The sequence below is a fragment of the Pelophylax lessonae genome (assembly GCF_965119305.1).
Source record: "Pelophylax lessonae genome assembly, chromosome: 6".
Lineage (NCBI taxonomy): Eukaryota > Metazoa > Chordata > Amphibia > Anura > Ranidae > Pelophylax > Pelophylax lessonae.
Window position 1 is genome coordinate 185,770,443 of NC_138773.1, and position 13,111 is coordinate 185,783,553.

The 13,111-nt window shown below is 40.4% G+C and overlaps 1 protein-coding gene across 1 annotated transcript in view; it reads left to right on the forward strand.

Moving 5' to 3' along the window:
• Positions 1–13,111, forward strand: part of TRPM2 (transient receptor potential cation channel subfamily M member 2) — a 349,568-nt gene that overhangs the window by 228,245 nt on the left and 108,212 nt on the right. The window contains exons 17-19 of the mRNA XM_082260372.1: positions 8,134–8,245; positions 9,483–9,710; positions 10,759–10,877. Of these exons, the coding sequence (XP_082116498.1) occupies positions 8,134–8,245; positions 9,483–9,710; positions 10,759–10,877 (459 nt within the window). The remainder of the gene's footprint in view (positions 1–8,133; positions 8,246–9,482; positions 9,711–10,758; positions 10,878–13,111) is intronic.

A 13,111-nucleotide genomic window follows, 5' to 3' on the forward strand; every position in this document is an offset into this window, starting at 1 on the left:
ATCGGCTGTGTCAATCACAGCCGATCACATGAGCGGCTCCAGCACGAGCCGCTCGTTCTCTCTGCAATGCGCGCCCCCGGGGGCGCGCAGAGCAGCGATCGGGGACGAGGCTCGTCCCTCGGACAGAGTCGATCCCCGATCTAGGTAAAGAGCCAATGAAATTGGCTCTTTACCACGTGACCGGCTGTGTCCAATCACAGCCGGTCACAAATGTCAACAGAGAACACGGTAACTAGCTGTCACCGTGTTCTCCTCCTCACACACTGATCCTGTGTGAGGAGGAGATTGTGGTAACAGCTAGTTACCAACTACAGTGCACCCTAAACACACTGATTGCCCCCCCCCCCAATAAAGAGCACCTGTCACTAGCCCATCAAAGTACCCGAGTACCTGTCATCAGGTACTCAGATGACAGGTACTCAGGTACTCTGATGGGCTGGTGACAGGTATTCGGGTACTCTGATGACAGGTACTCAGGTACTCTGATGACGGATACTCTGATGACAGGTACTCGGGTACTCTGATGACAGGTACTCGGGTACTCTGATGACAGGTACTCGGGTACTCTGATGACGGGTACTCAGGTACTCTGATGACAGGTACTCGGGTACTCTGATGACAGGTACTCGGGTACTCTGATGACAGGTACTCGGGTACTCTGATGACAGGTACTTGGGTACTCTGATGACGGGAACTCGGGTACTCTGATGACAGGTACTCGAGTACTCTGATGACGGGTACTCGGGTACTCTGATGACGGGTACTCGGGTACTCTGACAGGTACTCGGGTACTCTGATGACAGGTACTCGGGTACTCTGATGACGGGTACTCGGGTACTCTGATGACAGGTACTCGGGTACTCTGATGACAGGTACTCGGGTACTCTGATGACAGGTACTCGGGTACTTTGAGTACCTGTCAACGGAGTACCCGTCATCAGAGTACCTGAGTACCTGTCACCTACCCATCAGAGTACCCGAGTACCTTCCACCTGCTCATCAGAGTACCTGACGCCTGAAGTACCCAAGTACTTGCCGCCTGCTCATCAGTACCCATCACTACTCATCAGTACTCATCAGTAACTATCACGTATCAGTACTGATCATCAGTACCCATCAGTACAGTATCACCTATCACCTATCAGTCAGTAAGTACTACTCATCAGTACCTATCACCTGCCTGTCACCTGCCCATCAGAGTACCCGAGTACCTGTCACCTGCCTATCGGAGTACCCGAGTACCTGCCACCTGCTCATCAGTACCAGAGTACCTGTCACCTGCCCAACAAAGTACCCGAGTACCTGTCACCCTTCATACAGCCACCATGTCCAAGTCCAAAAAGGTTTATATACGTCGTCCGTTTAAACCTAAATACCGGTGTTATGGCAGCAGATAGCTGCCATAACCCTGGTATTTTTTTAAACGGTGGACGGTTGGCTTTCCGATAAGGGTGGTCCCAGCGGCGGATTCGCCGTGGGATCACCCTTCCGGGATGGCGGAAAAGGCGCCCCCCCCCCCTCCCGACGCGTTCCGGTCCTTTTCCCCGCTTACCGGACCCGCCGGCAGCGGGGAAAACGATCCGGTCCTGAATCCTCACAGACAGGATGTCGAGTGAGGGCAAGCTTGCCCTCACTTGACTCTATGGTCTTGGAGGACCGGAGCTACGGAAAATGTTGTTGCCTAGCAACCGGTTTAAAGGTCCTTTTTTTTTTTTTTTTTCATTTTATATTATAATTATTTTTTTTTTTTTTCTATCTTTTAGTGTACTTGTGAGATCTGAGGACTTTTTGACCCCAGATCTCACAAAAAAGAGGTCCTGTCGTGCCTATTTCTATTACGAGGAATATTTACATTTCTTTTAATAGAAATAAAAATGATCAATTTTTTTTTTTTTTAAACGGTGTAAAAATAAAAAATAATAAATAAAATAAATAGTAAAAAAAAAAAAAAAAAATTAAAGCGCCCTGTCCCCGTTAGCTCGCGCGCAGAAGCGAATGCATACAGAAACCCCGCCCACATATGTAAACGGTGTTCAAACCACACATGTGAGGTATCGCCGCGATCGTTAGAGCAAGGGGAATAATTTGAGCCCTAGACCTCCTCTGTAACTCAAAGATGGCAACCTGTAGAAATTTTTAAATTGTCGCCTATGGGGATTTTTAAGTACCAAAGTTTGTCACCATTCCGTGAGCGTGCGCAATTTTGAAACATGACATGTTGGGTATCTATTTACTCGGCTTAACATTATCTTTCACATTATGGAAAAAAATTGGGCTAACTTTACTGGTTTCTTATTTTTTAATTAAAAAAAGTGAATTTTTTCCAAAAAAATTGCGTTTGGAAGACCGCTACGCAAATACGGTGTGATAAAAAATATTGCAATAATCTCCATTTTATTCTCCAGGGTCTCTGCTAAAAAAAAATATATAATGTTTGGGGGTTCTAAGCAGTTTTCTAGCAAAACAACTGATTTTAGCTTGTAAACACCAAATGTCAAAAATAGGCCTAGGCAAGTGGCTAGGATGCATGATGATGCTCCTTGGATGTTAGGCCCCTCTATATGGCTAGGCTGTGAAAAAGTCTCACACATGTGGTATTGCCATACTCAGGAGGAGTGGCAGAATGTATTTTGGGGTGTCATTTTTGCTGTGTACATGCTATGTGTTAGGAATATCCTATAAATTGACAACTTTGTGTAAAAAAAAAAAGTTTTCATTTTTTTCCCACATTTTCCAAAAACCTGTGGAAAAAAATGATATGTTCAAACGACCCATTATGCCTCATAGAATATACGTTGGAGTGTTTGCTTTGCAAAATGGGGTCATTTTGTGGACTTTTCCATTGTATTGGTGCTCTAGGGCCTTGAAAAGTGTGATAGGTAGTAAGAAAGTTTTATGTGTATTTATGCTCCTAGAACGCCTGAATGTGCTTCTTGGACGTGGAGTCTCTTTTTGTGGCCAGGCTGTGTAAAAGTCTCACACATGTGGTATCGCCATACTCGGAAGGAGTAGCAGAATGTATTTTTGGGTGTAATTTTTGCTGTGTACATGCTATGTGTTAGAAATAGCTTATAAATTGACAACTTTGTGGGAAAAAAAAGAAAAAAAAATTTTTTCTTCATTTTCCCAAGAATTGTGGGAAAAAATTACAACTTCAAAAAACTCACCATGCCTCTTACTAAATACCTTGGACTGTCTACTTTACAAAAAGGGGTAATTTGGTCGGTATTTGTACTGTCCTGACATTTCAGGGCCTCAAGAAAGGAGATAGGCAGTCAGTACATCTGGTGTGATCAATTTTCAGTAATTGGTACCATAGCTTCTAGACTCAATAACTTTCACACAGACTAAATAATATACACTAATTTGGGTTAATTTTACCAGAGACATGTAGCAGTATACATTTTGGCCCAAATGTATGAAGAAAAATTTATTTTTTGCAAAATTTCATAATTGAAACAAAAAAAAAGTGTTTTTTTTTCAAAATCTTTGCTCTTTTTTTGCATATATCACGAAAAAAAAAACCCCAGTTGTGATCAAATACCACCAAAAGAAAGCTCTATTTGTGTGAAAAAAATGATAAAAATTTTGTTTGGTTATAGTGTAGCATGACTGAGCAATTGTCATTCAAAGTGTGAGAGTGCTGAAAGCTGAAAATTGGTCTGGGCAGGAAGGGTGTCTAACTGCTCTGTATGGAAGCGGTTAAACTGCCTCCAAACTCCACTGCATGTTATCATATGTGTTCATGCACACATAGGCTTTTAGCAGCGTTTTTTGGCAGTTTAGTTTAGTGTCAAATAAACCTCTGCCAGCATGTTCTGGAGCAGCAGCCTTTTGGCAAAAAAAATGCTGACAGCTCCTAAATGCTGTTAAACTCTGCTAAACATCGGTGCCCAGCATTAACAGAGTATTTTTGGGTGTTTTTTTTTTTAAGCAGAGGCCACTGCCATCTTTAACAACCAGTGAATAGCTGGTGGTTAAGGAGTGGGCTGGGAAGTTGGCCACTGTGTCATAACAGCAAAAAAACAGTCGCTGGCAATAAAAAATTGTGAAAAAAATGGTGTGCCCCCCGCCCAATATCTATACCAGACCCTTATCCGAACATGCAGCCTGGCAGCCCAGAAAAGAAGGGGGGGGGGGGAATAGGCAAGTGCCCCCCTCCTGAACCATACCAGGCCACCTACCCTCAACATGGGTGGGTGCTTTGGGGCAGAGGGGGCTCATGTTGATGAGGACAAGGGCCTCTTCCCCACAATCCTGCCCAGTGGTTTTGGGGGTCTGCAAGAAGGGAGCTCATCAGAATCTGATTCCCGCCCCTCCCCCATGTAAATGAGTATGGAGTATGTGGTATCCCTACTCCTTCACCCCAAAAATAATTTAGTGTAAAAAAAAAAAAAACACAGGTGGCAGTTTTTGACAAGTCCTTTATTAGCACTTTAAGACCAGGCCTATTTCTGACATTTGTTGCTGACAAGTTAAGATCTGTATTTTTTTTCCTAGAAAATTACTTAGAACCAGCAAACATTATATATATATATATATGTGTGTATATATATATATATATATATATATATATATTTTTTTTTTTTTTTTTTGCAGAAACCCTAGAGAATAAAATGGCGGTCATTGCAATATTGTATGTCACACTGTGACCGCAGCAGTCTTTTAAACTCAAAAGTTAGCACAATTTTTTGAATATTGTGAAAGATGATGTAAATATTAAGTAAATAGATACTTAACATGTCACGCTTTAAAATTGTGCATACTCATGGAATGGCGACATACTACGATACTTAAAAATCTTTATAGGCGACACTTTAAAAATGTCTTATGGTTAAGTGTTTAGAGTTACAGTGGAGGTCTTGTGCTAGAATTATTGCTCTTTCTCTAATGATTGCAGTGGTACCTCATATGTATGATTCAAACACTGTTTACATTTGTGATCGCGACTTACGTATGCATTTTCTTTGGCACACGATCATGGACGGATGGGGTGCTTTACATAAAAAAGTAAATCTTTTTCTTATTTATTTTATTTTGTTTACACTGTCACTTTAACCTCTTCGGACTGCCCGCCACAGATTTACTGCGGCAGGCAGCCCCTCCTGCGCGAACCGACGTAGCTTTAAGTCGGTCGGGCGCCTGCAGCTAGCTCAGCGGCAGCGGGGAATCCGATGCATGGGGCCAGCGGCTCTGATTGCCGCCGGGCACCCGCGATCGTTATCCGCTGAGAGAGAATGACGGTCAGCTGTTGTAAACACAGCTGACCGTTCTTCTCTCAGGAGTGATCACAGAGCGCCTGTGACCCTTTTATATAGGGGCACAGGTCTCTGGGATCATTTCAAAAGCCCGACCCCCATACAGTTAGAAACACCACCCATCCACTGTGTTAACCCCTTCCCTGCCAGTGTCATTATTACAGCAACAGTGCATATTTTTAGCACGGATTACTGTAGTAATATCACTGGTCCCCCAAAAGTGTCAAAAATGTCAGTTAGGGGTCTGATCTGTCCGCCGCAATGTTGCAGTCCCGCTAAAAATCGCAGATCGCCGCCATTACTAGTAAAAAAAACAACAATAACAATGACATAAATCTTTCCCGTAGTTAGTAGATGCAATAACTTTTGGGCAAACCAATCAAAATGCGCTTATTGCGATTTTTTTTTACCAAAAATATGTAGCAGAAAACAAACTGACCTAAAATGTTAAAAAATTTGATTTTTAAATTTTTTTTTGGGAATGTTATATAGCAGAATGTGAAAAATATTGTTTTTTTTCTCAGAATTGTCGCTCTTTTTTTTGTTTATAGAGCAATAGAGCAAAAGATAAAAATTGCAGAGGTGATCAAATACCACCAAAAGAAAGCTCTAAAATGTATTTAGGTACAGCATTGCATGACCGCACAATTGTCCATTAAAGTAACGCAGTGCCGAATCGCAAAATATGGCCTGGTTTTTAAGGGGGAAAATCCTTCCGGTCCAGAACTGGTTAAAGTATGTTTTCCTGATCATTTCTATAGTTGTCACAAGGAATGTTAACATCCCTTGTGACAGTAATAGGAAGAAACAGGTACTCTTTATAGAGGGATCTGGGGTCTAAAAGACCCCATACCGCTCCTCTTCACTTCAAAGTATTCAAAATGCCAAAATCTGTGTTTTTGAATACTGTGGATTTTAGAAAACTGGCACCATTAGCTGCTAAGTAAACCAGAAGCGACCATATAACAATAGTGAAAACCACACTTAAAGTGAAGGAACACCAGCAGCGCAAAAATAAGCGAATAAAATAAAACCCCCCCCAAAATATATATATATATGATACCCGAATCCTAGGTGAAAGAGCATGATCCAAACAGGTGTGTGGTATAACAAACAGAGCAAGAAACGGGAAGTGAGTGCTCAACCTCAAAGTGATATTTGTAATGAGATCACGCCACTAAACCACACCCTAATGCCACACTATTGGTGTGCTCAGCAAGGGGAGGGGCGGCGTCAGCAGCCGAGCGGCCATATTCGCACGCCACTCGGTGCCAAAGAGGTCCCCCCCCCAAAAAAAAACACAGAACGCAGATGGCAAATAGCATGCTGACGGCAAGCCCCACTAGTGATGTTATGCGCATGGGGCAAAAGGAGTGTCGGAAAAAAAGGAGTAAAGACCACCAGTCCCCCTGTGCAAGAAGCCAGGACCCTGCATTCACTATGAATTGGTCTCCCACAGTACACCATACACAACACATGGAAAAGAAATTATTTTTAGTAAATATATATACTGCCAAATACAATTAGAGCAGTCTTGTGACTTCTTTGATTGTCTGGTTAAAGCTTGTAGAAGGAGTTTTCATTCTCCCACAATTGTCCTATCAGGATGCAGGATCCCTGACACTCTGTCTGGACAGTGCTAATTGGCCCTGTGCTGATCACATGCACTCCAAGGAAAAAATAAGCTCTCTAGCAATATACAGTAAACTGAGCATGTGCAGCCTGTCCCCTGGCTCTGTAGCTATCAGGATTTTTTTTGGAGACAGTGGAAGAAGGCGAGGATCAGCGGAGACAGGATGAAACAGCCTTTTTACATAATGCAGAGGATTATCCCTTAGTTTCCACAGTGAATATAAAAAGCATGCATTACAGCATATACACACTGATTTTACTGTTGTGGATTTAGTAACACTTTAAGGCTTTTAGAACCACTTTGAAGTGTAACAAAAGTCAAAACCCTTTTTTTAGTTTTGTATAGAGTGAAGAGGGATTTGAACACCTGTCAGGTTTTACTGCTGTCTTTGTCCCTGCTAGGGAGATTGACTCTCTCTATTTGTCTTGTTTACTATTATCATCGAAAGTGAAAGTAAAAGAAAATCCATAATTTTGGGTTGACATCAGAACACTAATATGGGGAAATCTTCCAATGTGGACACTAGTTCTGGCGACCCTGGTGACACACCAAGATTCCCTACTTTAGAGGGGTATCCTCTCACTTCCTGTTTTGGCTACAGAACAGGAATTGAAGGAAAATCTCCCCAAAGGAACAAAGATGGCAGAAATAAAAAAAACTGACAGAGCGTATAACCTCCCTTACTCTATCCAATAATTTTTTGGAAATTCTGAATTTTTTTTGTAAATCATCTTTAGTGTAGTTCTATTTGAGCTTTGCCATCAACCTTTATTTATTGGGGAAAGTGGACACATACACAGTTTCATAGAAGTCAGTCAAGCTACTTATTGCATTAGTATCAGCTCTTGGAAATATAGGAAAGCAAACAGAAATGTAAACTGAGTATATATAATGATTTAAACTGCTCCACTGTAGGTACAATTTCTTGCTTTTAAAATGAGGAATTTGAGAAGGATGGGTTATCACTTGCACTATATTGATCTCATTATGCTGATAGAATTGTGTGCTTTAGTACCATTCTGTAATGTGAGGTGCTTGCCTTCTTAGATGTTCCCAAGCTACAATCTGCAAATTCTAGAAGCTGCAGCCAAATGCAATTACTTCCTGAAAGCCATTTATACTGCATAAAAAGAAAATTATAAACTTTATGGGCAATAATCTCAGCTAATAATGTTGACATGTTGAGAATGAATGGCATTTAATGTGTGTTATATCCAAAACTATATTTAACTACCATTACAGGAAAGATGAGGAAGCCATTCAGAATCAAGTTATGAAGAAAGAAAATACCATAGAAGTGTTTCCTATAGAATGTACACCTGGGGAGGCAGTGAGAAACAGCCTGTCATCAAGATAAGTATCCCTATTGATAATTAAACTGAACAGACAAATGTCTTTCAAGCTAATTAGCAGACCTTTTTTAGGAAACAAGAGCTGCCTTTTAAAAATTTCAGTTTTGCCCAAAGCCATATGTGGCATGGTATGATGCATGCATATTGCCCATTTTTGATCATTATTGGAGATGAAAGGTTAGGATAGATATAGGTGGATATAGAAAACAAGACCCATGCAAACAGGTCTACATTTTTCCATAACAATAATTTTTATTAGAAAGAGGTTTGCATAATTACAGAGTCATGTATCGGTCACACTCACATCTTTACTCATAACAATTTCACACCAGTGATAGCTGATCTACGTAGAATGTGCGTTCCCCAGTGTTCTTTCTGCAGCTGAAGAAAGAAAGTAGAGAGGAAAGGAAGAAGGAACAAAATAGGAGAGGATGAAAGGGAAAGGCTTTATTTTTTCAGTTCATGCAATAATATTTCTGTAATCAGCTAGAAAAGCTGTCTCTATGGGTTAAACTTTAAGGGCCCATTCACACTAAAAACTGCATGTGAATCTCACAGGATTACGCTGAGTGTTTCTTTGTGATTCACATGCAGTTCTTTGCAGTGCGATTTTAACTCAATAATTTTAAATGGACTGAAATTATGCCGCAGCAAAAGTAGTACGTGCACTACATTTGAAAACACACCGCAAGTTGGATCGTATGGTACATATGACGCGATACGGTGCAGGCAAAAGCAGTGTGCTTGCAACCTGCGTTTGGGGTGTCATTAACTTTTTACTAACACTGGCTGCAGAACGCAATGGCAGTGCGATTTGCATTCTAGTATATATAGTTTCAAATGGCATGGGTGGCAGTTTGATTATGGTCTATAAAGGGCTACAACCCAGAAACTCAAGACACCCCAGTAGAGAAGTGAGCAGGTTAGAATTCCCTGCATGAATGTATTTCCAGGTTCGGCAAAATGTTCATCAAAACTCAACGTCCTATATATAACACAATGAATGTGACATTCACTAGCATTCTATGTAGGTCAAATAAGTCACTATAATTTAAAACACATGCACCAGGAAGATTCACCTGCTGTGATTGTTTGATATATGTCACATTCACTGGTCTATAAATATTCCCCTTAGCATCTATGCATATTAATGTCCAATACATGTTATATGTGCTAATAAATACAAGTAAAGGTAGCACCAAATAACAGACATTTACAGAGGAATATTTTCATTTTAAGCCGCAGACAGCTGTTCAAAAGAAGACAAAATGCGGGAGCATAATGGAACGTTTCATAGCTTTCTTCATGGCACCAGTAGTGATTTTTCATCTGAACATCTTGTCATACTTTGGCTTTTTGCTGCTTTTTGCATACGTGTTAATGATTGACTTTCAGCCTGTGCCATCCTGGAGGGAGCATGTCATCTACTTCTGGCTTTTTTCACTTGTTTGTGAGGAAATAAGACAGGTAGGAACTCAGACATATCTGCCAGCGGAATTTGTTTATAGTTCTGTAAACATGGTTTTTAAAATGTTGAATATGTTCCTTGAGATGTTACAAATAACAAAAAATGCTTTGGAACAATATAAGCATTGGAAATCTCCTAAAGGGATAGTATTATATAATTGCATAATCCCATATGTATGTATAATATTAAGTGGAAATTTATTCCCCACAAAAAATATATATGAACAGGCAGCTTTTTTTCATTTCAGAAGCAACATAATGGGGTTAATTTATTAAAAAAATCTGGTGCATGGTAGCCAATCAGCTTCTAACTTCAGCTTGTTCAATTAAGCTTTGAAAAAAAAAAAAAACCGGAAGATACACCAGACTTTGCACTCTCCACTTTTTGTAAAATAACCCAACTGCATTCTGTGAAGCATGTCCATAATTTAATTTTTTGTAGGATTGCCAGCTTCTAGATCCCCTTACCTCTGCTAATTTTGTTAGCATGACAGATATGGCTTTTACATTAGAGTTGAGCACCACACTTTAAGCTGAATAAGTACTGAGGCAGATGGGCAACAGGCTTAAAATGCTTTCCATACTGTTGCCTGAAACAGTACTCACAAGTTGTGATGGGTGATGCATCTTGCTGGGCTTCTAATTGGCAATTTACATCTTTTAGTACCAAAAAATTACATGACTTATGCGTATTGCTTTATGCCCTAGTAAGTGAGGATTGTGTAACAGAACCTGGCTTTCACCTATCCCAGAATGTTCCAAGCCTTTAAAGGTATATAGTGCATTATAATTGAGATGTAGAGAGGGATTGGGGAACTGTAAATAAGCACTCCTATTCTTCTGCTGCTGTAATAGAGCATCAGTTTCTTAAGAATACATTCTGGTGCTGGTAGCTTGGAATATGTGTGATGACATGGAACTATTCCACCTTTTTATAATGTGAGGGGATCCTCAGTTGAAACGCTGTGCTAAACATTTCAACCTTGTCCCTAGCATGTCCTTTATTAAATTGAAATACATTAAAGCATTTTTTTTTTTTTTTTTGTAGCTCATTTATGGCCCTGATAGATTTGGTCTTTTGAAACAAGCGTCATTGTACTTTAATGATTTTTGGAACAAACTTGACGTCTGTGCCATTCTGATCTTCATTGGTGGGCTGATTTGCAGGTTTGTTATTAATACAATTTGACATCATGATTATAGCTTATACCTGTATAATGAAACCAGAGTAATAAAAGTATCTACTGAAAAGCAACATACCTGAGGCGAGTCATAGCAGCTGCCTACCTACCCTTGCTAAGACTAATGGGCCATACACACTATCAGATTATCTGAAGACTTTTGTCTGTAGACTTACCAAAACCATATAATATGAGGTCAAACCTAAACACTTTCAATTTGTATGCAATCCGGCAGGCTCTTGCACTACATAGAAAAGGTAAATCTGAAGGAAAAAGTCTTCAGATAATCTGATAGTGTGTATGGCCCTTTAGAAAAGGCAACATTTTTCTGCTTTGGGTCCTATTTCTGCTTGGGCACACAGTACAGTTACCATACAACTAAATACAGGAGAAATCAGAGGGCCCTGCTCATTAGAGCTTACAATCTAGGAGGGAGGGTCACATGATACAAAAGGTAATAACTGGGGAGGATGACCTGATGGAGAAAATAAAAGTACAGTTTACAGGTGGGGGCAGAATAGGCTTCTCTGAAGAGAAGGATTTTCAGGGATCGTCCAAAAGCAAACAGACTAGGAGATAGGCAGATAGATTGGGGTAGGGAGTTACATAGGATAGGAGAGGCTAGGGAAAAGTCCTTGAGGTGAGCATGGGAGGGAGTGACAAGGGAACTAGGGAGCAGGAGGTCCTGAGAAGAACGAAGAAAACAATTTGGTTGGCATTTTGAGACTAGGTTGGTGATGTAGCTGGGGGCAGAGTTGTGGATAGCTTTGTAAGTTGTTGTTAGTATTTTTAATTTAATTTGTTGGTTGTGTGGAAGCCAGTGGAGGGATTGACAGAGAGGAGTAGCGGACACTGAACATTTGGTAAGGTGGATGAGCCTGACAGCAGCATTCATGATAGACTGAAGGGGGGATAGCCTATGTAAAGGTAATCCCATGAGGAGGGAGTGGCAGTAGTCGAGGTGGGAGATGACCAGGGAGTGAACTAGGAGCTTTGTGGTGTCATTGGTTAGAAAGGGGCATATTCCGGAGATCTTGCGGAGGTTGAGGCAGCAAGATTGGGACAGTGATTGGACGTGGGGCCGAAATGATAGTTCAGAGTCCAGGAATAAATAGAGGATAGCATAAAGTGTGTCAGTAATATAATATAAATATTTATAATATATTATGTCATGGTTTTCATCTGATTGAAAGAATATGCACACAGATAAAACATACTGAATTGTACATTAAGCTGTTAAAATAACTGGAAGGGTTTATTAGCTAATGCTATCATCAACTTAAAATCTGCTATAAGCTGTAATACACACATGTGTGAAAATTATAGAACTCAAGAACTCATTCTAGCCGGTATAATAACTGCATAAGTAGATAAGTGTTAAGATGCAGGGTGGTTGTTCTTTAATACAAACATGAAAGTTTACATTTTCATTAAATTTTGCATTGTGGTTAATTTAGCATTTTTTTTTTTTTTGCTAGATGAGTTTTTTTTTACATTTCTTTTGTCAAAAAAATCCACTTACCTGCTAGCCAAAGTCTAATATATCTAGATTTCAGTAAGACATTTGATACGTTACCCCATAAACGCTTAATTTTCCAAACTGAGGTCCTTTGGCATTGATGAGATTGTATGTGCCTGGAAAAACAATTGGTTGCAGGAGTGAGTCCAGAGGGTGTTGATAAATGGCATATTTACTGAATGGTCTAGAATTGTGAGCGGTGTGCTCCGGGGCTCTGTCCTGGTAGCAAATCTGTTTAACTTGTTTATAAATTATTTAGAGTAGTTCAATCTCAGTATTTACTGATGATACAAAGCTAAGCAGAGCAATAACTTCACAACAGGATATAGCAACTTTATATAAAAACATAGTTAAAATAGAGGAATGATCGGCTATATGGCAAATGAGGTTTAACATTTAAACATTTAAAGTAATGCACTCAGGAGCTGAAAAATATGAATGCAAGTTATTTGTTAGGGGGAGAACCTCTGGGAGAATTGAGAATGAAAAAGGACCAGGGGGTCTTATTAGGTCACAGACTTAACAATAGCATGCAATTGTAAGCTGCAGCAAACAAGGCTAAGGCCTCTTTCACACGAACGATCCGATCAGATCCGTCTGTCATTTTTTTAGGCGGATCTGATCGGATCCTCCATGCATCCCTATGGGGAAGCGGGTGTCAGCAGAGACATGTCCGCTGACACCCGCTGCCGTCCGCATCC